The 27,306-nt window shown below is 37.4% G+C and overlaps 1 protein-coding gene across 8 annotated transcripts in view; it reads left to right on the forward strand.

The window, feature by feature from the left end:
* The window catches only part of TNFRSF19 (TNF receptor superfamily member 19), a 123,954-nt gene that overhangs the window by 88,011 nt on the left and 8,637 nt on the right, over positions 1 to 27,306 (forward strand). For 7 of the 8 annotated variants that reach the window (XM_073340005.1, XM_073340029.1, XM_073339997.1 and 4 more), the window contains 3 exons: positions 20,778 to 20,942; positions 22,024 to 22,149; positions 24,948 to 25,050. In XM_073340005.1, coding sequence (XP_073196106.1) covers positions 20,778 to 20,942; positions 22,024 to 22,149; positions 24,948 to 25,050 — 394 coding nt within the window. The remainder of the gene's footprint in view (positions 1 to 20,777; positions 20,943 to 22,023; positions 22,150 to 24,947; positions 25,051 to 27,306) is intronic. The other variant, XM_073340043.1, reaches the window with a different exon arrangement.

Raw genomic sequence — 27,306 nt, forward strand, 5'->3', positions numbered from 1 at the left:
TACTCATCATAGATCAAAAATAGTTTGTCCTAGAAATTATAAATGATTGCATTGTCTTGGCTTCAAATAAGGACTGGTGTGCCTCTGGCCTGTTATCTGATATAAATCCAGCTGGCTTCTCCTCTCCCTTAGTTTACCTTTCCCATTTGCTTCAGGTGTCCCCTCCCTCAAACAAAAAAGCAACAGACAGAGGGTGACGACTTTTTCTCTTCAGTTTTCCACTGACCAGGCAGTATGGGAGTGACCATTGCTATGTGTTGTAAAGGTGTAAATATTTTTAAAAATTGGGAAAATAGTAGAAGAATTATTGCATATTTTATAACTTTCCATAATTTTCTAAAATCTCTGACCTAGAGCAGGGTTATCACTGTGATCTATTTTTTCGCACACATGCACCCCACTAACTTAGACTCCTTATTGGTTTTCATTACTTCACATTTCTATGCCACTAGCTATATTAGTCCTTCATTATGTAGATTACTTATCATTTAAGACATACTATAGATAACAAAAAGAGCTGTCCAGAAACTGGAATTCCTTTTCTGAGGCTTTTTTTGGTTTAGTTCCAAAATCCAACAAAAATTAAAATCCTGAAATTTCCTACAGAATGGGAATTACAAAATTTAATTTGAAAAAGTTTAAATGACATTTGGGTTCAACCTCTTCTAAATATTTCCAAAACTCTATGATTAGTCCAGGGAGCCCTGTCTCCTTGGCAGTGTACCTGGCAGGCTGGTCTGAAACTGGGGACCGTGGAAGCCTGGGCTGCTGAGGAGTTGCAAGCCTGGAATTAGAGACCAGAACTTCCATCCTGGCTCCCCATAAGCCAGGTTTCTGTCTGAGTTTTGTCCAAATTGAAACATTCCCACAGAATGTTCTGATGTTGATAAATTAGGATTTTCCAAAAGAAAAATGTTCCCTCAAAAAATTTCCGACCAGTTCTAATAATAAAGCCCAAGGCTGAAAACTGATATTTGTGCGAGTAGGTGCCATTAAAATCAATGAGACAACCCACTTGATTAATGACTGCTTATGAGAATAAGGATTTGCAGGATCTGGCTTTGACCCTGAGTTATGAGTCCTTTTCATTTGAATCTATTCACTTTTAGTTATCTGAATATCTTCATCAGTTTTAACAAGTTTCTTGAAGCATGCTGCTTCCCCCTAGTAGAGCCTTCCCCAGCTGCCAGAGCCTTTCACTGCAGCAGGGAGACAGTGGAAGATTACACTGCTAAAAGTTGCAGTGTGGGTGTGGGAGGCACAGCTTGGGCATTTAGAGAGCTGTGTGAAATATATATTTTAGGGTTCCGGCACTCTACTTGCCAAAGCTGTGCCTTACCACCTACTCTGCTGTTTATACCCATGCTAGCTGGGCATGCTGTGTCTGTACTCTGCATGCCACCATAAGTGTAGGTGTATCTTTAGAGGAATAAGCAGTGTCTCTGCTTTTATGCATATTAGTACATATCTAGCGTATTGACTTTTATTTGTACACAAACAACTTATTTTGCTGAGTGAGCTTCAAATACACAGCATTCTAGACATATAGGCTCATGTACACAAATAAAAGTACTTTGGGATAGAGGGATTTTGTGCTCATGTGTGTGTCTAATGAGGGCTTGTCCAAACTGTAAAATTATATTAAGTTAAAACACAACAGCGCGGGCTTGTCTAAATGATCAGCTAGTGCGCAGTATGCTGGAGTGTAAATCTATAGCACTCCAGTTTGCCACATATTGTCAGAATCCATGTGGCCTCTGCTGCTATGCACTAAAAATTCCCTACTGCACATTAATGTATTGTGAAACAGAAGTACATCATTGTGTACTAGGGAACTTATGGTGCGTGGCAGCAGGATCCACACAAACAGTTGGTGCACAGCACACTGGAGCGCTGTAGATTTACACCCCCAGCTTGCCATGTCTAAATCATCAGTTAGTACATGCCCTGAGCCATGATGAATAACTCGATGTTGAACTCAGAGGATAGGGTTTTCAAAAGATCTCAGCATTAGCCTATCTCTGCTTTCATTGATGTCCATAGGAGTAGAGTTAGGCCTATGCTGAGAGTTTAGGAAAATTCCATCCTTAGTGCAGATGGAATGCCTGGTTGGATTTTCAGAAGTGCTTAAAGTGACTTAGGAGCACAAATCCCATTGACTTTCATTCATTGTAGAGTTAAAAACAAAAGACCCTGTCAATACGGAGCACTAAGTGATATTTAACGTCACATTAGTTACCATGACTTCTCAAGATCATGTTCTAACATATTGCAATTGTCCACCCGAGACAAGTTGTTAGAGTAACAAAATCATTCACCTGCACTACTTGGGTCTATCATCCAAACAGCACTCAAGAGAGAGATCTAAAGATTAAAAGCAAAAGACAATGCTCCTATCTGTTCAGGAAAAAGTAAGACACAATATAATAAAATATTGTATACTTTAGATTTACTGTTGAAAAATGAAAAAATGAAAGTGATGTCATTCAGGAAGAACTGAATGTCTGGAGTGATTTGAAAGTAAAGTTTTAGATGTGAAGTAGTGAAGGTTCTATGAGGTTTGTATTTCAGTTTAAATGTTTATCTGAGCACCCAACCAGTCCTAGCTCCTCACTTGCTGCTGTAGTCTCTTGTACTAAGTGAAAGTAGGGAAGGTGACTGGGGAGATAACCAGGCTTGCTGCTTCTTCCCAACAAATCCATTCAATGTTTTTCTTGTGTAGCTCTGTCTTTCCCTTCCCCTCACCCTCTTCCACTCCACCTAGAGTAACTTCTACCTATGTCTGCTGATCTCATCTCTTTAAAAGGCTGTCAGGAGTCCAGCACGACTGATGCTCAGTGTATCAAAAACAGGTCAGAGAGAAAGGAGAGAGAAAGAAAGATGTTTACTTCTATCTATGCCAGTGAGAATAGATAATCTTGCCAGTAGAGAGGGAAAGAGGCTGGAGCAGTCCATGAGTTTGGGTATCAATAATGAAAGATATGAACACTGAAGTGGAGTATCAGAGATGCATTTCTAAAAGTAATATCTGTTTGACAGACATAGTTTCCAAAAGGAATCTGTGGTGCTTAATTACTTACTTTGCTTTATTGAATAACCCTGTATTGTGTGGATCAATCCTGCATAACCAAGAGGATGGACAACAGGATTTTCCATTCCTAATTTTCTGTAAGGTGCCTGGATATGGCCAAGCTGTTATACTAGAACATATATTAGAAGATTATTAATGACTAGATTGCAGCCAGATCCATCTGCATGGCCACAGACAAGTATCGGAGGGTAGGGGGGAAGAATATCCTGTTGAAATGGAGAGTGTAACTTCGGAGCAGATCTGCACTAAAGTGCATGCTTTTTGCTTTTTTCATTCCATGTCATTTAAATGTTGAAATTTTAAAATCATTACTATTAAAATATTGTAAAATGTCCTTAAAATGAAAGTACAAGACTGTAGTGGTACATGGCAGCTAAATTTATAATTCAGTAGACTAGACCTTGCCAATGGAATTAAGCAGATACAGAGCCAACCAAAATGTGGTCTTTGTGAGTTTTTCTTTGTAGTTCTCCTTTCTGTACAATCTACTGAAGGATGTGCTTCCACTCTTCCGCCTTCCTGTTTTGTTTTTCAAGGAAATCGAAAAACCCTGCATTTTCACCACATGTAGTAATTACATATGTGATTCTTAGCAAAACAAGATTTATTAGACTGATTCCTTACACATGGTCATAATTAGGGTTGTATCAGTATTTCCATTATATCCCCCTTATTTTTCAGGGGTTTTAGATTTCAACTGTGGAAGTTCATTCTGGACTGAAATGTGGTTTAGAAAATAGTAGCAAAAAGAGGTTTTTGTATTTATAAAACATCTGATCACTTAATATCCCAAAATATTGTTGCTTTTATTGATTTACAAACAAAGAAGTAACCAAAAAGCATCTTTTTAATTTTAACATTCCTCTTTCCTCAGAAGTCATGTTTTACTGTGACTCTGCAAGAATAGCCCCAGTGCCCTCTGCCATCCAGGAAAGAGACCTAATAACTCTTTTCCATCTCTAGTTTCTGTAATCTTGTGATTTAACACAGATGAGATTCTGTCAGAAGCCCGACTTTTCCAGAACTGGTTGGTTTGAATCCCACCCGTTATGCTGATTGACCCCTGCAGATGTGCCTGAGGCCATAGTAAGCTGTTGATAGGGAAGGAGCTGCTTTCTTGTTGACAACTGGACTTTTTCTGTCACTCTATTCCCATCCTTTAAATCAGAGGTGGGCAAACTATGGCCCACGGGCCACATCTGGCCAGTCCCTGAGCTCCTGGCTGGGGAGGCTAGCCCCCGGCCCCTCCTCCGCTGTTCCCTCTCCCACTGTTCCCTCTCCCCCGCAGCCACCTGCCGCATGGGCAGTGGGGCTGCGAGCTCCTGCCGCTCCGAGCGGCATGGTAAGGGGGTGGCGGCGGCAGTGCACGCAGTGGTGGGAAGGTCCCAGGGGTCAGTCAGGGGACAGGGAGCAGGAGGCGGTTAGAAACGGGGAGTCCCGGAGGACAGTCAGGGGACAGAGAGCAGGTTGTGGTTGGATGGAGTGGAGGTTCTGGGGCAGTCAGGGAACAGGGGGGTTGGACAGACCAGGGGTCCCGGGGGGCCTGTCGGGGCAGGGGTGTGGATAGGTCAGGACACTCAGGGGACAGGGAGCATGGGGAGTTGGATGGGGGGTGGGATCCCGAGGAGGGGGCAGTTTGGGGCTGGGGGTCCCAGGAGGGGGCAGTCAGGGGACAAGGAGCAGGGGGGGTTGGATGGGTCAGGGGTTCTGAGCAGGACAGTCGGGGGCAGGAAGTGGGAGGGGGCGAATAGGGGGCGGGGCCAGGATGTTTGGGCGGCACAGCCTTCCCTATCCAGCCCTCCATACAGTTTTGCACCCTGATGCGGCCCTCGAGCCAAAAAGTTTGCCCACCCCTGCTTTAAATTCTAGTGTTATCTAGATTTGGCTGAATTGGGTTTGTTGGGTTGAACACCTGTCAGGATTGTTTGATGGTTAGATGATTGAGCACATCAACCCTTTCTTAAATGCACATCATCATACTTGTTTCAGAGTAGCAGCTGTGTTAGTCTGTATCAGCAAAAAAAAAAAAAAAAGGAGTATTTGTGGCACCTTGGAGACTAACAAATTTATTTGAGCATTAGCTTTCGTGAGCTACAGCTCACTTCATCGGATGCATGCAGGGGACAAGGATGTACTGCATGCATCCGATGAAGTGAGCTGTAGCTCACGAAAGCTTATGCTCAAATAAATTTGTTAGTCTCTAAGGTGCCACAAATACTCCTTTTCTTTTTGCAGCATTATACTGTACAGCTCTTTACGTCTGGAGTTGCGAAGGAATTTTTCCTCATGGCAGATTAGCTTTTTTTTTTTTAAAGGAATTAATTTTTTCCTCCTCTGGAGTATTTTGAAAGGATCATTTGGTAACAACTGCAGTTTACCTTTCCTTCTCATCGTTTGTGGTTTGCTTTCATTGTATAGGTGATGCAATGGCCAGAACTCTAGGTCATGCAAAGGTTCTCAAGGCATTATCTTCACCCATGCATTTAAGCCAGGGAGCCTTATTCTCTTCAGTGGAGAATATACTGTACTTTGTACATGTATTGCACGTTTTACCAAGTAAATTCAAAACACTTTACATAGTTGTAAAATAGGTGGGTTTGAAGTCTCTTGCTCAGTATTGCTGATCCCAAATGTTCAAAAAATCAGGAGTCAGGGTCACCAAAAATAATGAGATTGGCTTCAAAATCATGAGATTATATAAAAATAATAGATCTGATGTTCTTTTTATTTATCTTCTGCTTTTTGAGCCTTTAAGGGTCACATTTTGAAGCTTTCTCCGTAGCCATGAGGGCTAGAAACTCACTTTTTCTTTAAGAGTAAGGCTGAAATGATTACATATCCACTTGACTCCAGGAGCTGGGGCTTTAAGGAAAACAATAATTATCATGAGACTTATGACAAAATCATGAGAGTTGGCAACACCATGAGTTTCTGCAGAGAAAGACATAACGGTGCCCATGTGGCTTCTAGCTCCACCGCCAGTGCTAGGATTGCAAGGACTGAGGGTTTTGTTTTGTTTTTGTTTTTTGTTTAGCTGTTTGAGTTATGAAAGACTTAATAAAAATACTGTCAGTAGCTTCTGGGAGTGGTGGTTGTAGTTGTTGGTTGTTAAAAAAACAATGTATATAATATTGTAAATTCAATTTTTTTCATGAGTTTCACATTATTTGGTGATGTTCTTAAAGCTTCATCTTCTGGAGTCTATAATTAGATGAATTTTTTAATTTCATTTTTAGCCCTTATGGTTGTGGAGAAAAGCTAGAAAATTTGAACACTAACAGCTCAAAAACCAAAAGACAAATAAAAAGACCCATAATTTATTCTTTTTTTTTAAAGCTCATAATTTTAAGCTACCATCTATCTGCAAGGTACCACCAGAAATATTTTAATATGAAAACTCTGTAAAATTAGTGTAAAGTTTCCTTCCCTTGTTATTACTAATTCCAAGGTATTTATTAGAAAAAGGAGCATATAATCATTCAGTATATGTGATATAATCATCTAGTATATGTGACATCGATTGCTTCCAGAGTACAAACTGTAAAATCCTGGAATAAATTAGGAATGAGAAGATGCTGTTTTATAAAGAATTTGTTTATATACATAAATCAAAATAATCAGGAAAGATAGGAAAAGGTGTGTATATTAAATATACATGATAATAGCTTAATTAGATTTTAAGCAAATTCTATAAACATAAGCTGAAAATATTTCAGTAAATTGAACTGCATTGGTAAGTATTGCCTGTATGAAACTGATACTGATTGCATGTAATCCTCTTTTATCTGTCTTCCTAATGTGTTTATTCATGAACTTATTTAATAAAGAACACAGAACTCCTAAGCAAATCCATTTGAAAGTATTTCACAAGAAATATTTACTCAGAAATAACAATAAATGTATAGATTGTGATGCACACTGAAATTGAAATGTCAACTAATCTTAAAAAAATTGAGTCAGATTCTGTTTGTTTCACGAATGTCCAGTACAAGATTCTTCTGCTGTTGATTGGGCTTGTCTGGCATTCAAAAGGTTAAAGCGAGTCAGTAATGTATAGGGCAGGAGCCCAAGTTTCATATCTTTGTTCTAACTCCCAGCTGGCAATCCTGTCTGCTAATCCCAGTGGAAACTTCAGTTTGAAATACAAAACTATTTTTGAGCTTGCGTATCCTTCCCCACAGATGTTTGGGGCCTTAATGACGTGTTTCTTTTATGATTCCTTTTAAATTATTGGAACTGAAGCTTAGAAGCCTCACTATGCAATGAATCCTTAAATATCCATTTTTAAGACCTTATTTTGTTTAAATAAATAAATGAATAGAGCTGTGTGTGACCAAATATACTTTGAAAGCCTCTCTGTATAATTTTATTTTTGCAATATAAAAGCTCATTTTAGGAAGTTCATTCTTTTCTTTGGTTAAGAATTTCTTTGGCATACAGCAGGACTTTGTAATTACAGTATGCATTTGTAATTTATGTTCACGTATAAAAATATAGCAGCATGCAAATATTTTCATTTTGAATCTTGAAACGAGTGAATACAGTTACAAAATGAAATGCTCTGTTTAACTACCAAGTATGAGAATTTCAATAATTTCTTCTCAATAGCTTACCTGTTTCTGTTTCTAGTAGTGACTTGTGCAACCTTTCATCTCATGAGTCAATCCTATAATTAGTATTTCTCTTTGCCAGAGGCACTCTGAATGTTTGTTTTAAGTACTGTGTGTCTGCAAGAAATTTAACTTAATCATTACTCTTTAATGGTGGAGATGGTTGGCTCAATTACACTAGCTTTAAATGAACTTGAAATTCCTCAGTTACAGAGAAGGGGCCAATGATTGACCTGTATTGAATAAGTATCAGTGCCTGTGTTCTTTCTTATATGTTTATTTATTAACGTCTCTTACCCTACAGTCCACCTACAGAATTCATATTCATTCATGAATGCAATTGCTTTGATTGTAGAATACAATATTCTTAATTTGTGAGCAATCTTACACTAGCTAACGGTCATTAAAAAACTGATTGCTGGTATTGGATCTACATGCTTATTATTTAGTTTGACTCATGTTGATCAGATTTAACTATACCATGAATCGCAATAAATTAAAGAGATTTTTCTGTAGAATTTTGATGTGTAGTGTTTTATTTGGGGTTATCTGGAAAAATATCTGGTCAGAATGCTGTAGTTAAGGCTGTGTGCAGTTTTTTTAAACAATTCCTAATTTCACAACTTTGACCATTGGAAAGGTTTTGATATAATTTTTCAATTCTATGGTTAGCCTGAGAGTATTAGGTTTAACCAACCACATATAAAGGCCTCATTTACAATAAGGAAATTACAGAAAATTTTTCAACCATTGATAATATCAGTTCATCTCCACCTGTATTAGTAATATGGGCAGTCTCAGCCCAGCTGGGTTGCCAGCTGCAACTGGCTTTTTAAGCACAGTAGATCCAAGTCATCATCATTTATACCACTACAAAGTGAATTTAGAATTATGCCAATCAATATGGGATTGGTGTCTGTGCTGGTGACTGTACAAGATGTGGGATAACTATGAATCAGTCTGTGTTTCTGCTAGACTTGCTGTTTAAAATGCCATTGGCAGCCAGAGTCCCAATATTGCTAACATGGTGTAAAGTAGAAAGGGACAAAAAGGGATAGGTATTAATGTGACAAATAGGGAGCCAGAAAATACTGATTTCAAATGTCAGCTCTGATGCTGATTCACTGTCTGTTATGGGGTTAGTCACCTCACTTCTCTGCCTCAGTTTCTTGAGCTGTAAAGTGAAGATAATGCTTAACTACTTCAGTGGAATGTTGTGTGGATTACTTAGTTTTTTAATCTCTGTTGATGTAATATTCTGATTACATGTATTAATCTTAAACTGTTTGCGTTATTAGCTTCTTACTGTAAAGAATATATAATAAAAGTAGAGCTCTTTGTTTAGTAGTCAATACCATGAGTAAGCTTGCATAAACAGGTGAGCCCAATTTTGTGTCCTGAAGATTGATAAAAATGAGGCCTGGGGGTTCACTGGAACTAGTTCCACTGGCAAGGGCTCTCTAAAAGATTTCTTCCCAAACAGACAGAAAGAGCATAATTGCAGAGCTGAATCCCTGTAGTGGGACATAGTCCTAGACATTGAAGGTTAGACTGTGGGGCCATTTCTCACAGCAGTGAGTAGTTATTCACAGGAGTGGGACTACTCAGCAATGTGTGAGTACAGACTTCATAATCTGGTCCTGAAAATTTAAGTAATAATGCTCAAGCTACAGATAAAGGCCAATGCTCTGTTATATTATTGTAATTCTGTCTGAGAATTTCAGTATGAGAATATTAAGATTTACTGAAATAGCAGAATGTGGTAGTCTCTATTATTGGAAGCTAATTTAACCAAGACATTCAAATGTCTTTTGAAAATCACAAAAGCATTTTATATTCCTGTGAAATTAATATTAAAAATTCCTCGAAGACCCCTGTGGTATGCAAGCATTACCTTGTCACTTTGATTACATCCTTTTGCTTTACTGGGGAGAAAAAGAGGAATACTTTTCCAGAGGGTTTATATATTTTAAGAAGCTAAATGCTCTCTTGCTAGATTTCAGTTTCTTCATATCAGATCCAGACAAGTTTTGTAGGAAATGCTATTATCTCTTTGTTCTAGTGTCTTATTTTAAAAAACATCTTGAATTTGAACCTGAAAGCACTCTCACTTTTTCCTCTCTTCATTGTCATTACAGATTCTTTCTCCTTGTAGAAGATATTATTGTCATAATAATGTGGGTTTAAATTTTGGAAATTATTGTGAATGAGATTAAGATTCACTTAACTTTTGCCTTTTACTATATTGGCATATCCATATTTTAGTGAGGACCATATTGGGTGTAACCTTCTGTGACTGTAATAGTATTCTATGAATTTCTTCTAGTGCAGAAAATGCAGCTTTTACTACCAAAAAAAAGTAGGACCAAATTTTCAAAAAGCAGCCGATAATCTTACATGCACAAAACTAATAAACACATATTTTTGTAGTTCTAATAAAAATATATGTAAAAGTGTCATGTGGAAATTTAGAGATGAGTTTGAAGCAGGTTGCAAATTTGACAAACAGTGATTTTATTGTTCTTTCTTATACTTAGTCTTCCTCATCCCTTATACTTTAGTTTACCTTTTTTTATTCCTTGATGTGAAATTGCAGGAGATTGAGGAATTTTATGAGAAAAAATAATTTTGTAGTTTGATTATTTTTCTTTTTCCTTTCAACCCACTTAGCAAATAAATTTCCCAGTGTTCTTTGATGAAATTATTATGTACAAAATTGAACTACTTTCAAAGAACATTAAGGGGGTGAAGTCAAGCACACCAAAGTTAGGAAATGCCAGTACTCAGTTTGTCCATGGACCCTTAATTTGGCTCCCTTGTACATATGCATTACAATACAGTTTTAATTCCAGTATCACATGGTCTTTTTCCACAGGACCTCTGCCTCATTTAGTGCACAGACTGGGCAGAGAGCACAGAATGGTCTGTAATTCAATATTTCTTTTTATTTTCATCATTCCATGCTTGACCCCAGGCTTTATTTACCATACTCCATACAAACCCTGCACAGAATACAAAATTAATAACTTATTTATGGGCTTTTCTTTGCTGCTTTCACCAAAATATGCAAGGACTTCAAAATTATTAATGAATTTATCTTCACAACATCCTGCTGAAGTGGTATGATGCTGTTATTCCTATTTTAAAACTATCCATGTAAGTGCTTTGACTAGTCAAACCCATTTCTCTTTGTACGCCTAATGTGGTATTGTTGTTTTCTGTGTATTGTGTGGTGCTTTTGTCTGGATTTTTAATTTTTATTGTATGTTATGATAATCTTTGAAAAATACAATAGAAGGGGGAAAGAATGATTTAGCTGCTTGTGTACTGAGAATGAACATTTCTTAATTCAGTTAAAATTAAAGATGCCATGAATGATGATGTAGGGTTTCAGCCTAGGTACAAAACTTTGTTGACATAATAGCAGTATTAACAACATGAATCTGATTCCTTTTAGAGATATAATTAATCCACTTTGTTTCTAGAATCATAGAAATATAGGGCTGGAAGAGACGTTGAGAAGTAACATCAAGTCCAGCCCCCTGTGCTGTGCAGGACCAAGTAAATCTATACCATACCTGGCAGGTGTTTGTCCAACCTGCTTTTAATAACCTCCTATTATGGGGATTCCTCAGCCTCCTTTGGAATCCTACTCCAGAGCTTAAATACCCTTATATTTAGCTAGTTTTTTGTAATATCTAACCTAAATCTCTTTTGCTGCAGATTAGCCCATTACTGCTTGTCCTATCTTCAGTGGACATGGAGAACAATTGATCACCTCCTCTTTATAAGAGCCCGTAACATATTTGAAGGCTGTTATCACGTTCCCCCTCAGTCTTCTTTTCTCAAGACTAAACATGCCCAGTTTTAAACCATTTCTCATATGTTAGGCTGTCTGAACCTTTTTATCACTTTTGTTGCTCTCCTCTGGCCTCTCTCCAATTGTCTACATCTTTCCTGAAGTGTGGTGCTCAAAATTGAACTCAGTACTCCAGGTGAGGCCTCACCAGGGCCGAGTACTGTGAGATAATTACCTCCCATGTCTTATATACTACACTCTTCTTAATACACCCCAGAATAATATCAGCCTTTTCACAGCTGCATAACATTGTTGACTCTCATTCAATTTATTATCCACTATAGTCCCCAAATCCTTTTCAGCAATACTACCACCTAGCCATTTATTCCCCATTTTGAAGTTGTGAATTTAATTTCAGACCAATAATCCAATTTGTCAAGGTTGCTTTGAATTTTAATTCTGTCTTCCAACGTGCTTGCAACCCCTCCCAGTTTGGTGTCACCTGCAGATTTTATAAGCATACTCTCCACCCCATTATCCAAATCATTAATGAAAATATTGAATAGTATCAGACCCAGGATTGACCCCTGCAGGACCCTACTAGATAATTCCCTCCCAGTTTGACAGCAAACCGTTAAGAACTACTCATTGAGTACAAAAAGAAAAGGAGTACTTGTGGCACCTTAGAGACTAACAAATTTATTTGAGCATAAGCTTTCGTGAGCTACAGCTCACTTCATCGGATGCTGTAACTCACGAAAGCTTATGCTCAAATAAATTTGTTAGTCTCTAAGGTGCCACAAGTACTCCTTTTCTTTTTGTGGATACAGACTAACACGGCTGCTACTCTGAAACCTGTCATTGAGTACAGTCTCTCAACCAATTGTGCACCCACTTTATAGTTATTTCATCTACACCATATTTCCCTAGTTTGCTTATAAGAATGTCATGTGGAACTGTTTCAAAAGGCATACTAAAATCAAGATTTATCACATATACTGCCTCCTCCCTATCCACTTCCGCAGTAACCCTGTCAAAGAAAGAAATTAGATTGATTTAGCGTAATTTGTTCTTGACAAATCCATGCTGGCTATTCCTTAAAATTCTATTATCCTCCAGGTGCTTACAAATTGTTCTGTTGGTTTGTTTTGGTTTTTTTGAATAATTTGTTCTTTCCAGGTATTGAAGTTAATCTGACTGGTCTATAATTCCCCGAGTCCTCTTTGTTCTCATTTTTAAAGATAGATACAATGTTTACCCTTCAGTCTTTCAGGTCTTCGCCCATCCTCCAGGAGTTCTCAAAGGTAATTGCTAATGGTTCTGTGATTGCTTCAGTTAGTTCCTTGATTACAGTAGGATGCATTTGATCAGGCTCTGCCAACTTGAATACATCTATTTTGTATAAATATTCTTCAAAGTGTTCTTCCCCTTTTTTGGCTTGCATTCCTTCCCCCATGTTATTAATATTGTGTTGAGTATCTGATCACTATTAACCTTATTATTGAAGACAAGCAAAATAGGCATTAAACACCTCTGCTTTCTTGATGTAATCAGTTATTAGCTCTCCTTCCCCACTTAAGTAGAGGACCTGTACTTTCCTTCATCTTTCTCTTGTTCCTAATGTATTTAAAGAACCTATTCTTATTGCTTTTGATGTCCCTTGCTAGGTGAAACTCATTTTGTGCTTTAGGCTTTCTGATTTTGTTTCTACATGCTTATGCTATTATTTTGTACTGATCCTTAGCAATTCGTCTACGTTTCAACTTTTTGTACAATTCCTTATTGATTTTCAGGCCATTAAAAAGTTCCTGGTAGAGCCATATTGGCCTGTTACTATTCTTCCTTAGATTCATCAGCTCTCAGGCCTCTGAATCCACAAGATAAAAAGTAAAAATTTGGCCACCAAAGGAGGTGCAGGTACATGCATGTCTGAGATCAACAGGAAGGTATCATATGGTAGCAGCCATTTTATGTGTTTTCTTTATTCTTACATTCAAATTCATGTGAAGATAAATCTGAAAATTGCTGGATTCATGTATCGTATTTTTGCTTAATTCTCTTAACTCAGAAGTAACTGATCTACCTCTTGAATTTTCATGTGATCATTCCTCACAGTGTCTAACTTTTGTCTTAAAAAATTAAATGCCTCATGACTCTTTTTTAATTAGTCTAATCTTACAAATAATCTAGTTTTGCCTATCTGGTGAATTTCAGCTAGTATGGAAAGAAATCTTAATTCAGATGCAGCCCAAGAAGGAAAGACGGAGGGAAGGACCTGTTTGCTCAATAATTGTACTGAATCCAATCATCAGCAATGGAATGTTTTGACTGGGAAATTCCAGCTTTCTGTAGGAGCTAAATTATTTGAACACCACAAGAGTTTCATTTTGATCTGAGATTGATGAGTCAATAAAGACAAAAAAAAGTGGGGAGGCAAAAGGCCATAAATACAGCTGACATTCAGATTCATCAGTCATATTTATAAATTGAACTATTTGTATTTCAACTACAATAAATTATCTGTTGTACAAAGCTATCTAGATGGAGAGTGGACAAAAATTAAGAGTAAACCATAACTTTCAAGAAAGTGTAGTGTATTGTGATATTGATAATAAAGCAAATATCCTGTTAATAGTCAGAAGTGAGGAAACTAAACAACACCTTTACTATCTTCAGCATTGCAAAAAATCTTTAAAGCAATACAATAACAGCACAGGTCCCTTTTTAAAGCATGTTTTCCTCTTTGAATGATGAGTACTACATAGAATATTAGTTATAGTTAATAATCTAATTGTTACAACTCTTTGCAGTTACAATGTTGAGCTGCAGTTTTGCAACTCTTATGAGTAATCTTTCTCAGCTCAGTCATGAGCCATCCTATATACCCATGCAAGTTTTGTCTTCATCCCTCCTTTCCATATGCCAGCCAGTGCAGTTGACCCAGTGCAAAGGAGGAGATAGCTGTGCCAGGAAAGGACTGGCACATCAAGTTGCCAATCTAGCCCTCTAATGCAAGCAGCCCTCTTAATTTTGTGTGAGGATTACTCGAGTAAGGAATACAGAATCAGACCCGTCCATCATGTACAGTTCTATTTAGCTTATACTGTATCCTTTTGTTTTTGCAGGAAAATCTTTTCTAATTAAAACTGTAACAACTGTGTACATTTTTATCAACCAAAATAAATATTTGTGATTTCTGAAGACTTTCAGTCTATAGTTTTGTAAGCACTTTGAATCTTATTAGTCTGAGTCTATTCATGTCCTATTGATTACATATTTAGAACTAATAATGCCTTATCTACTTTTGTGTGTGCAATTTATTGATTAAACTGATATTTTTGAACTAGTTATAAATATTGGCTTTAGCTGATATTTTCTAAGAACATAGAAAACTTATCCAATAGCAAGTCTATTAGCCTAATACTGCCCACCATTCTTAAATGCTGAAGAAAACACTTCAACAAATAAGTCTTTTTTCCCCTCTCTCAGGCAGTCATATTGTATAAGAAATCATATGAAATTTAATCTCTCAGTAGAGTGATTGTTGAACTAAATGCGCACACATGATAATACAAGCATACATTGTAGAAATATATATGGACTCTACAGACCTCTATGAAATGAGAACTTTGAAGTACAGGATCTGAATCTGTTATCCTACCATGAAATAGAGACTTCAAGGAAAAGGTGAATATTCTGAAATTTGAGTGTGGATTGTAATCCTCTGATTTTTATCTTGGCTGCAGCCAAATTTTAAATGGTTAATATTCAACCTATTCTAGTACATTAAAGATTTTAAATAGTTAAAGTAATACTAATAAAAATAAATGTCCTAGTATCAGAGCACAAGAAATAGAGTAAGATTGGCAAGCTTTTCAAAGGAAGAAGTTATTGGATACCTTGAATACATTTTGGAAAGGATTTACATAAGCTTTAAGGCTATGGTTCATATTTGGATCTGAACAGAAAACCATCCCAAAATACTCAATCCTTGTTCATAAAACTTTTTGGCCCTAAGTACAAATCAAACCCAAATATGAAGTAAAAAAATAACTGTTTCTGCTCTGCATGGTATCCTACCAAGTCCTCGTGTAAACATGACACGACTTTAATTCAAGGGATGGCAGCCCTGCAACAAAATGAAGGAAATATGAAAGTCCTTGAAAAAATAGATGGGCTGTAAACGTCCTCAGGTATCAGAAGATGCAAAATGAGCCCCTAGAAACAAAAAATCCCAAACAAGTCATTGGTGCCAACGTTATATCCACATTAACAATTATATAGTCTCTTTGCCACTGGATTTTTCTGGATGTTCTAGATTTACATGTGGAGAGACATATTTTTGTGTCCCTATTTCAGTTTAGGTAGGTTTAAGTATATAAAGCCTTTTAAAAAATCTTTTAATATTCAAATAGCACCCAGAAGATGCTGTGTCCTATCTGTACACTGACTCTGTCAACAATTGGAGTCATTTAAAAATATGTATTGTGATAGAAGTGGGCTTGAAAAAGAAGAAATTAAGTTCTAAAGTTTTCTATTTATAAACAAGTATTGCAAGATTTCTCAACAAATGATGAATATGTGTACAGTTGTATTCCCCCCTCCCCTCCATCCCCAAGGGTTCTTGGTACATTTCTTTGAAAAACTGTGTGGGGCACCAACTTGGAAACAAAATGCTTCAAAGTCAGCAGTTGGAGCATATTTGAAAAATGTGGTTTGACATGATGAACTTTTGGATCTAGTCCATGCACGCAAATAGCTGTCCTTTTGCAGATGTTAGGAGACAGTCTTTCCAGTGTTTACCACAGTCTCTTGTCATGTTTAATAACGTTACTCAAAGATCAGGAGAAAGCAGTCAATCTTTTATTTGTGGGAAGGTTCAGAAATATGATCAGGATTATTTCTTTTTTCCAAAGATGTTATCTCTTTATAGTACTTGTAATGTCTTATCAATTTTGTGTTGTTTCTGTTTGGTGGAGAGTAGGGCAAGAGAGCTTGGAGGGGTGTTGTTTATTTTGTTTGTTCTCCTTTAAATGAGCAGACTCATGTTTTAAACATTTGCAAATTGAATTCTTTTCAAACTAAAATTATTAGCACTCACTTGAACCAAATATAGAATGGACAGCTAAAGTGGAAACTTCTATTTATAGCCATGCCAACGTTTCTGTCTTGATCAGCAACACCCTTATTATTCCAGTATGTGGACTAAGACATTTGAATTCATTTTTATCTATAGTCTATTCAGGGTTTTAACCTAAACATTAAGATGTAGCATATCATGCACTGTGCCACTTCGCTCTAACTGAAGCCATAATTAACATTGTTTTAATCAATACAACTCCTACTAGTTAACAATGATTTGACTCAATATGAATCTGGCTAATGGAGTACACTGCATAGAATTCTGAAACTTAGTACCCTTGATGCTGACAGTTATTACTGTATCTACTGAAGGCACATAAAATGGCCAAATCCTGAATTCTGGTTTCAAATGGTTAATCTGCTAAAGAAAACTTTGTTTTAGTCATTCTGATTCCTCTAGTTACTGTAATAGGCCATAATTCTAAGTAAATCTTAAAGGAAGTGTTTTTAGTTTTTGTCCAGTGTCTGGTTGCTTAGTATAAATTGGCTGAAAAATTCAACTATTTTGTTTATTGGCAGACCTTTTAGTGATACAGCTGGGATTCACATGTTCAGTGTTACCAAAGATATTGCTGTTTAATTATCTTGGATTAAGAAAAAGTTTGTTTGTTTTTAAAACACCATCTCTACCTAAATTGTATTATTCATTAATCCAGCGAAGAATTTTTATTTAGTCTTACTTCTAGAAATCAGTACAGGAAGCACTCTTAATATTCTGGGAAATTCTTGTCCTAGAATATACTGGAACTGAGAGTTTGAAAACTAAATGCAATATTTTTTTTCTGAAATAAAGTGCCTTTTTAAAGTTTATTTTTAATAATGTACAACAACATTGTATCCTTTCCAAAATCTCACTGTAGGGTCTTCCCTCCCGCTTCCCGTGGTGGTTGTTTTTTAACAGCATATTGGCACCAGTTCAGCAAAGCACTTAAGTATGTGCTTAACTTTAAGCAAGTGATTAAATCCATCCCTATCCCAGAAAACATTTAAGCATGTATTTAAATCCTATAATTTAAGCACAAGCTTAAAAGTAATCACATGCTTCAGTGCTTCACTTAATCTGGGCCATTAAGTTTGTCGGTCTCAAATAAGAGTGTAAGAACATAAGAATTGGGTCAGACCAATGGTCCATCTAGCCCAGTATCCTGTCTTCTGACAGTGGCCAATGCCAGATGCTTCAGAGAGAATGAACAGAACAAGGCAATCATCAAGTGATCCAGTCCCAGCATCTGGCAGTCAGAGATTTAGGGACACCTAGAGGAGGGGGTCACATCCCTGACCATTTTGGCTAATAGCCATTGATGGACCTGTTCTCCATGAACTTACTAATTCTTTATGGAATCCAGGTATAGTTTTGGTCTTCACAACATCCCCTGGCAATGAGTTCCACAGATTAACTGTATGTTGTGTGAAGAAGTACTTCCTTTTGTTTTAAACCTGCTGCCTATTAATTTCATTGGGTGACCTGTGGTTCTTGTGTTATGTGAAAGGCTAAATAACACTTCCTTATTCACTTTCTCCACACGGTTCATGATTTTATCATATCCCCACTTAGTCATCTCTTTTCCAAGATGAATAGTCTCTATCTTTTTAATCTCTCCTCATATGGGAGCTGTTCCATACCCTTTATCATTTTTGTTGCCCTTCTCTGTACCTTTTCCATTTCTAATATGTCATTTTTGAGATGGGGCAACCAGAACTGCACACAGTATTCAAGGTGTGGGTGTACTATGGATTTATATAGTGACATTATGATATTTTCTGTCTTATTATATATCCCTTTTCTAATGGTTCCTAACATTCTATAACCCTTCTCTAAACTATTGAAGGGAAACGCCTTTATCCCATCATCTGAAATCTAAACAATAGGCAGACCATGTGCCATAATAATGAAAATACTGTGATTTCAGTACAAGGAAAAAGTTTCAACATATAAAATCAGTAAGCATGGAAAATTCATGGAGTAGTATTCCTTGAACATCTTCATAGACATGAGTTTTGAGACATGACTTTTAAAAAAAACCCTGTTATCCTTTGGCAAGACACAATGGTACAAGAAAGACTCACATTTTGGCTTATACCCTAGCCTGGCATAGGGGTCCCCTAGTATGGACCCTGTTTCTCTGTAGAGTCCAACTGATTACAGCAAGACTCTGCATGAGTACACAGATCCATACTAGCAGCTCTTAATGCAGCCTCAAGGCCTAATAGAATGTTGTAATTATATGAAAACAATTAATTTCCAGACTTTCAATAGCTACTCCTCCACTAAAAGCCTTACCTCTGTTCCAGGAGCCTTGACCTGACCCGCTCCTCACTCTGGCCAAATCCTCTCTCCTTCCCTGACATAACACCCATTACAAGCCTCCTGAAGCCCCAAGAAAATGGTCACTCCTTAAGGAGTTTTTAAAACTTGCGATTAAGCATTTGCCTAGAGGTCAATGTTTTCTTAGTCAAAAAGCATGTTCTCTGCAGACTTGCAGTTGGTCAGAATGAACATAATGTTTAATAGTAATACTGATTTGTTTTGTGGCCAATAGAATTGTTAATATGACTGATCTAAGAGGGCCTGGGATTCTCTCACTTTTTTTTTTTTTTTTAAATACTTGGTGTCCAGAAACCCTGCTAATGTGTACATTGGAAATACTATATTCAGGCCATGTCTACGCTACAGGTGCTACAGCGGCACAGCTACGGTACCATAGATATGCCGTGTAGATGCTTCATGATGGAAGGGGTAGATAATTCACCTTCTCAAGCAGTGGTTGCTTGGTTGACAGAATCAATTTCCATCAAACTAGCCATATTTACTCCTGGGGGTTAGATTGGCATAGCTAATGGGCTCAGGGGTGTGAAAAACTCACACCCCTGAGTACCAGAGCTATGTTGACCTAACTTTTAAGTGTAGATCCGGCCTGGGTCTAGAAAAATGTATTTTAAAAGTAATATGCTTTGATAGTTCAAACAATGTAAGGATTCTGTTCTTTCTTATTACCATGTTGCAAACTTAGGATAACAACCTATTACATGTAAGACTTGATTAGTGATTTCATCGTATTCTGGCAGGTCTTGATCTCCCAACTGAAAATTATGACTATGGATCATTTCTCAGGAAATTATAGTCTTTCAGTTTTAACCAAGAATGTTTTCAGGACTAGGCACATTCTACATGTTTTCATAAGTTAATAAAATGTGGTTTATTGGGCTTTTTAAAAACTTGCAGTCAGATAAAACCTCAAAGGGCTGGTTTTTTTCCTCATGAAAGTTTATGGAATTAATGTAGATTTCAGTGTGGGCTGAAATTGATAAGCTGATCTGAAGTGAGCCACTGTAAGAAAGCTTTTTTAAGCAGTTATAAGAAAGCATTTAATGAAAAATGAAAACAATAATTGGCACATCCTCAATATATAAGATACTTCCCATAACTGCAATTGGACCTCTTTGACACTAATCAACTCCTATTCTCTTTGCCATGTAAAAATAGTCATTTTCCCCAAAACCAAAAAGATGGCTGAAATTGTTAGTACGATGACTGTAAGAATTGTAATCTGTGTATAACAAACCATCACTATGTGAACATAAAGTCCCATATGCAACCAAGTGTAGGACAAAATGGTGCCTCTAATGGACTTGAACTCCTGTGGACCTCTAACTCACAACAAGATTCTTTAACAGGGGAGCATGAAAAAAATGGCCTAGTGTGTGACTGTGACTCCTGTTTGTGGGTGGTCCCTTTAACTATACAATTAGCTACTTTCTCAAAGCTGGACAAATTTTCCTGTAGCTCAAGTAGCAAAGGCCTGTGTTTTGGTGCTAAAGGTCCTGGTTCAATCCTCCATGACAACCAGGGTGTCTATGTGTATGGAGCCACACAATTCATTATATTCCCATTTAACGGATTGTGCTATTATATAAGTGTCTGCACCTGGCAGTGTAATTGAGGGTAAGTAACACAACTGAGGATAAGCTATATTAATCTTAGTTATACAACTTTGCTGTTGATACATTAGCAGACGGAGAGTCCTTTTTTTTTTTCTTCTGTGCTAAGAGCCTGTTCTAGTTATATTTCTTGGATTTTCATTTACCTAAACTGTCCACACAGCATGCCTCACCTATGTGCTTAATTATATTTTAGGTACTACCAAAGTGAATCTTGTGAAGATCCCATCAACTGCTTCCAGTCCACGGGATACTGCTCTAGCAGCTGTTATATGCAGTGCACTGGCCACAGTGCTCTTAGCTCTTCTCATCCTTTGTGTTATTTACTGTAAGCGACAGTTTATGGAGAAGAAACAAAGCTGTGAGTTTCCAGCTATTTTTTTGTTTTGTTTTGTTTTAAGAGGAACAAGTTTGTGCAGTACAAGAGATCCCTTTGCATGGTCAAGCCTTTGGCTATACGGTGTGAATGTAAGCCTGTTTAAAAGAGTAGAAAATGTACAATGAGAGAATTGTTGCTTTAAAATTACAGTACTAATATTACTATATTATTGAAGAAAAAATCCCAAGTTTGTCACTAAGGATTTATCCATATTTATAGACTTATTAAAGATAAATGAAATGCCTTAATCAGCTATGTTTTTAATTAATAATTTTGTCAACATTTCATCCATATTTTCATATTGCTTAAAATTAACATTAAAATAAGAGCAAAGTTAAAGCATGATATTTTGCCCTCATTTAAAAAAATATTTTTAATTAGATAACAATGACTTTAAATGATCCTTAGATGTATAAAGAGGAAATATCAGGTAGGAGATATTACCTCTGTATATGGTATGGGTGAGGCCATTCATTGAAAAATTGGAGAATGTTCATAGAAGAGCTGCCAGAATTATTTGAGGGCTGATCTAATAATGAGTTTTAAGGAGTTCAATCTGTTAAACTTATTGTAGGGAAATTTAAAAGGTGACTTCACCATCGTCCATAAGTAACTACATGGGGTGAAGATTGCTTATAGTAGAGGGCTCTGTAATGTAGCAAATAAAGACAAAATAAATATCTAGTGGCTGAACCTAAAAATATTCAAACTGAATACTGCATACATTTTTACTAGTGAAGGTAATTAACCATTGGAAGATCTTACTAAGGAAAGTGGTATATTCTGAATCACTTGAAGTCTTTAAATCAAGATCAGATGTCTTTCTAGAAGAGTTTCTAGTTGAAGCACAATTTCTTGGGCTCAGTGCAAGAATACAATGGCCTGTGTTATTGAAGAGATAGACCACATGATCGTAAGGTGCCTTTCTGGTCCTAAAATCTATGAAACTACAAATGGGAACGTTTTGTGAACTATAATGTTCAAATACTCCACAAGTATAAAAAATTGTGAACAAAAACAAATAGCGCATACTGATATGCTTTCTATTCAATTTTACTCAAAGGGTCTGTGAGATCACAGGATATTCACTACAATGGTTCTGAACTGTCGTGTTTTGATAGACCCCAGCTTAATGAATATGCTCACAGAACATGTTGTCAGTGTCAACGAGATGCATCACGAACATGTGGTAAGTTAGGTCTCCATAAGGCCTTATGGAAATGAGAAGTCTAAACAGCAGGAACACATGGAATGCTGAGCTTTCATCTAGCAGTTGAGTAGCTTTGGTTGATTTTCTAGTTAAAACATGGTAATTTGACATTATCGGTCTTTCTTAAGATTAGGATTGATTGTAAGTGTTAAAGTGTAGGCATTATAGGCCTAGAATTTTCCAGTAGCTGTTGAGGTAGGCTTTGTTTTATTGTTTTGGGTCAGTTGATCCTTCATGTAAATAATCTGCTCGTTAAGACATGTAAGAGACAAGGTGGGTGAGGTAATATCTTTTATTGGACCAGCTTCTGTTGGTAAAAGAAACAAGCTTTTGAGCTTACACAGAACTCTTCTGCAGGTCTGTTTAAACATGTTTGTTTCCTGTTGCTCCTAAAAAGTACTCTTACCTCAGGCTTTGAGATTTAAATTGATGTGGGTGATTGGTCAGCCTGAACTTCAGCATTTTCACAGTGAACCTAATCCCAAGGTTACATTAAGAGTATAAGACACCCATGGCTGGTCCATGCCAGCTGACTAGGGCTCACAGGGCTTTGGGCTGCACGCTGGGCTCTGGGACCCTCCCACCTCACCTGAGCCCAAATATCTACATTGCAGTTAAACAGCTCCTTAGCCCGATACCCACGAGCCTGAGTCAGCTGGCATGGGCCAGCTGTGGGATCTTAATTATAGTGTAAACCTACCCTAGGAGGCTTGAACATTCAAAGTTATTCAAATGTGGTAAACTAATATCAGTATAGACACAGTTAAAATCACCACATGGTACTGATAGGTTAATCATCTAACACAATACTAAGAGATCTGTTTTTCTATGTGCATTTGTTATTACCATTATAGTGTAAGCAAACACTATAGTTAGGGTTGCATAATAATTTCCTTTCTAATCCCCTGTTTCTAGTGGCTCAGAGTTTTCTAAAACCTTCCATTTTAGAGTGAAATTTTACAGACATTGGTCTCTTCCCAAGGATGAATGTGTAAAAGAAAGAAAAAGAACAAGAACTAACACACAGTTCAAGGATTGCTTCAGAAGGGTCGTAATTTATTGCTGGCCTGTACCAATGTTAAATTGGTGCATAACTGGTTGGAAAATCGTTCCCAGAGAGTAGTTCTCAGTGGTTCACAGTCCAGCTGGAAGGGCATATCAGGTTGGGTCCTGCAGAGATCAGTTCTGTTCAATATCCGGTTTTGTTCAATATCTTCATCAGTGATTTAGATAATGGCGTAAAGAATACATTTTAAAAGTTTGTGAACAATATCAAGCTGGGAGGGGTTGCAAGTGCTTTGGAGGATAGGATTAAAATTCAGAATGATCTGGACAAACCGGAAAAGTGGTCTGAAGTAAATAGGATGAAATTCAATAAGGACAAATGCAAAATACTCCACTTAGAAAGGAACAATCACTTGCACACATACAAAATGGGAAATGACTGCCTAGGAAGGAGTATTGTGGAAAGGGATCTGGGGTGTCATAATGGATCACAAGCTAAATATGTGTCAACAGTGTAACACAGTTGCAAAAAAAAGCAAACATCGTTCTGGGATGTATTAGCAGGAGTGTTGTAAGCAAGACACAAGAAGTAATTCTTGCGATCTGCTCTGCAATGATTAGGCCTCAACTGGAGTATTGTGTCCAGTTCTGGGTGCCACATTTCAGGAAAGACATGGACAAATTAGAGAAAGTCCAGAGAAGAGCAACAAAAAATGATTAAAGGTCTAGAAAACTTGACCTCTGAGGGAAAATTGAAAAAATTGGTTCATTTAGTCTGGAGAAGAAAAGACTTAGAGGGGACACAATAACAATTTTCAAGTACATAAAAGGTTATTACAAGAAGGAAGGCGAAAAATTGTTCTCCTTAACCTCTGAGGCTATGACAAGAAGCAATGGGCTTAAATTGCAGCAAGGGAGGTTTAGGTTGGACATTAGGAAAAACTTCCTAACTGTCAGGGTGGTTAAGCACTGGAATAAATTGCCTAGGGAGGTTGTAGAATCTCTATCATTGGAGATTTTTAAGAGCAGATTAGACAAACACCTGTCAGATGTGGTCTAGATAATACTTAGTCCTGCCATGAGTGCAGGGGACTGGATTAGATGACCTCTCGAGGTCCCTTCCAGTCCTATGATTCTATGCAATGCAACAGTCTTTAATGATTATATGCAGTTTCCCAAAGGATGGGCACAAAAGACTAGCTGAGAGTGTGTGGGCAATCCTACAGTTGTTCTCCAGAGACTCACTTTTTTCTTAAATGAAAGTGAAGTCTCTCAGTTATTGTTATTGTTGTGGAGAAAACTCTCAAAATAAAACCTAAAACAATAGCTATGAGGAAAGGACTGCCCATTCCTTTCAAGAGGTGCTAACTCAGATGCCAGTGATGACAGTTGAAATGTCAGCATTTATTAGCTATTTTACTCCTCATTAAAGCGTGTAAGAAAGGAGAGGAAGTATCATAATATGAAGATCTAAAGTAGTGGTAGGTGGTAGGCTCTTACTAACACACCTTGGGACTAAAGGAGGGCACAAATGCTTTCATTTTCCTGTAGAGGAGGTTCATCTTTTAAAAGGTTGGGGAACACTGGTTTTAAAGGAATAATAAAAAGACCCATTTTTTTTACAGTGACATCTCACATCTTCATGAATTACTTTATGTAAAATTGGGGAAAAATGATAAGTTTACAGGAATACAGACTTTAAACTTATGGCCCTGTTGTGAATTAATTGAGGACATGTTTTACCTCTATTAAAATAAAGTTTTCTTCTATAGGCCCAGTTCATTTGATTCCATCACTGTGCTGTGACGAGACCTGTAGCATGGAGCACAGCAGTCACAGCTGCACTTTCCACTCTCAGAGTACCCTTTATGAACGGTAACACAGTTTTTTAGAGTGTATCAAGTATTAACTATTTTGCATGTTAGACAAATTAATATTTATACAGGCTACACAAGTTCCAGAGGAACTTAATGAAAAACTTTGAACTGCTGGCAGTCCTGTTTGCCAGATTCATGAAAAATTAATGTTATAGTGAAACAAATTCTGCATTTTCACCCAGAAGAAAAACTATACAAGATCCAAGTCTTAAGTTTGGACACTAGTAAAATAAAACAAAGTAACACATTATCTGGGAGTGTCCTACTGTCTTCCCCAGATGGATTTTCCTTCCCTCTCCCAATCCGGCATTAGCTTTTTGGTGACCCTCTATTCCCTGATGGGCTAGCAAGATGTTGTGTAATCTCATTACGGCCTCTGGTTTGCCTGGAACAGTTACTGCAGTGAAGCAGAATTCTGGAAGCCAGTGGTATGGTTTGTAATCTCCATGAACTCAGTTTATATTTTTTTGGTTCAGAAACTTTAAATTGCTCTCTGAATTGGATGATCTGTTGTAGTATTTTTGAGATTACTATGAGATTTTGTTTAATCATTTATGTACAAATGCCCAATACTGGATTAATGTAATGTTGATGAGTCCCATAGTACTAACTATTCATTTACTCCTAGCCAACTTTGCATCTGGCCAAATATAAATACAGTAGTGGTACAGTTATTTATACATTACAAATCCTATATAGTGAGGAAAAATAGAAAGCTTTTGATGTCATCTAACTGTAGATTTTAACACTGAATATTTTTTTAACCAGAATTGTTTTCTGTATGAGGTTTTAACTGGCCTTTAGCTGTTTAGTTCCTGTGGTCAAATGTGACTAAAAATAGCTGCCCTTGATACAATATGGGTTAGTGGTCTAAGCATCACTTTTAAAACATGTAGGTATTCTGCAGCTACGTGTTCAAGTGTCAACAAGGTTGACTCAGCCCCTTTATCCTTCCATTGCTGACAAATTGAGTTCCTTGCAATTTGTGTGGGGTCTTTGGTTAAGACTTTAAAAATAGAAGTTCTGTCTACTCTCTTAGGATATGAACGATCCCTTGGTGGTTTCCATAAGAGTAGGAGTTTGTCCAATTTCTTTTCCCAGAAAAGTCTCTGCCAGTTTTTCTTTTTGCAGTATAGCTGAAGGAAGGAAAGAAAGTCTCAAAGCCTGGGTCACCTGACTCAGGCTCACAGAGCTCGTGCTACAGGGCTAATAAAAGCTGTGTAGACATTCCTGCTTGGGCTGGAGTCTGGGATCTCAGACCTATAGCCTTGCCTGAACAGGAACATCTACACGGCTTTTTTCAGTCTTGTAATGCATGTTCCACAAACTTGAGTCAGTTGACCTGGGTTCTGACAGTATGTCTACACTGTAATTAAAAATCCTCAGTTGGCCTGTGTCAACTGACTTGGGCTCGTGAGGCTTGGGCTAAGGGCTGTTTAATTGCAACGTAGGCATTCAGGCTTGGGCTGGAGCCTGGGCTCTAGGACCCTGTGAGATGGGAGAGTCACAGAGCTCAGGCTGCAGCCTGAGCCCAAATGTCTACATGACAATTAAACAGCCCCTTAGCCTGAGCCCCATGAGCACAAGTCTCATTGCATGCTTTGTTTTGTTTTTCAGTGTAGACGTAGCCGTAGATACCGCAGTAATAGTCACCTTCAAAATACCTGACCTAGATTGTGACTAACCTGAAAAAACTGCTTCCAGTTTCTTCTACTTTGTGTAAGATGGAAGTAGTCCCTCTAAAAATAAAAATAACCTATCAGTGCTCTCTGATATTATGTATACTGAATGCAGAAACAGAAATTAGAGCAAAACCTTTCTTACTAGTTACATCAGATACTATTTTGAAGGTTAGTTGTAAGGGATAAAGTCTAAAGAAGAGAGTTACTAAGGAGTACGAATGAGTGTGAGGAACCATCAGCACATCCTCTCTATCTTTCATAATGTTCCCAATTCCCCTGCTGTCTTCAGATTTGAGGAGCAAGCCAACAGACCTCTGCCAGAGGATCTCTCCTCCAGCAGAACATGGCTACCTCCAGAGTATTGGCTTAACATGATTGTGTTTAATTTTTCTTAATGGAACACATAGTCTTTGGAAAAAAGAAAAGGAGTACTTGTGGCACCTTAGAGACTAACCAATTTATTTGAGCATGAGCTTTCGTGAGCTACAGCTCACGCTCAAATAAATTGGTTAGTCTCTAAGGTGCCACAAGTACTCCTTTTCTTTTTGCGAATACAGACTAACACGGCTGTT

This window comes from Lepidochelys kempii, chromosome 1 (assembly GCF_965140265.1).
Source record: "Lepidochelys kempii isolate rLepKem1 chromosome 1, rLepKem1.hap2, whole genome shotgun sequence".
Lineage (NCBI taxonomy): Eukaryota > Metazoa > Chordata > Testudines > Cheloniidae > Lepidochelys > Lepidochelys kempii.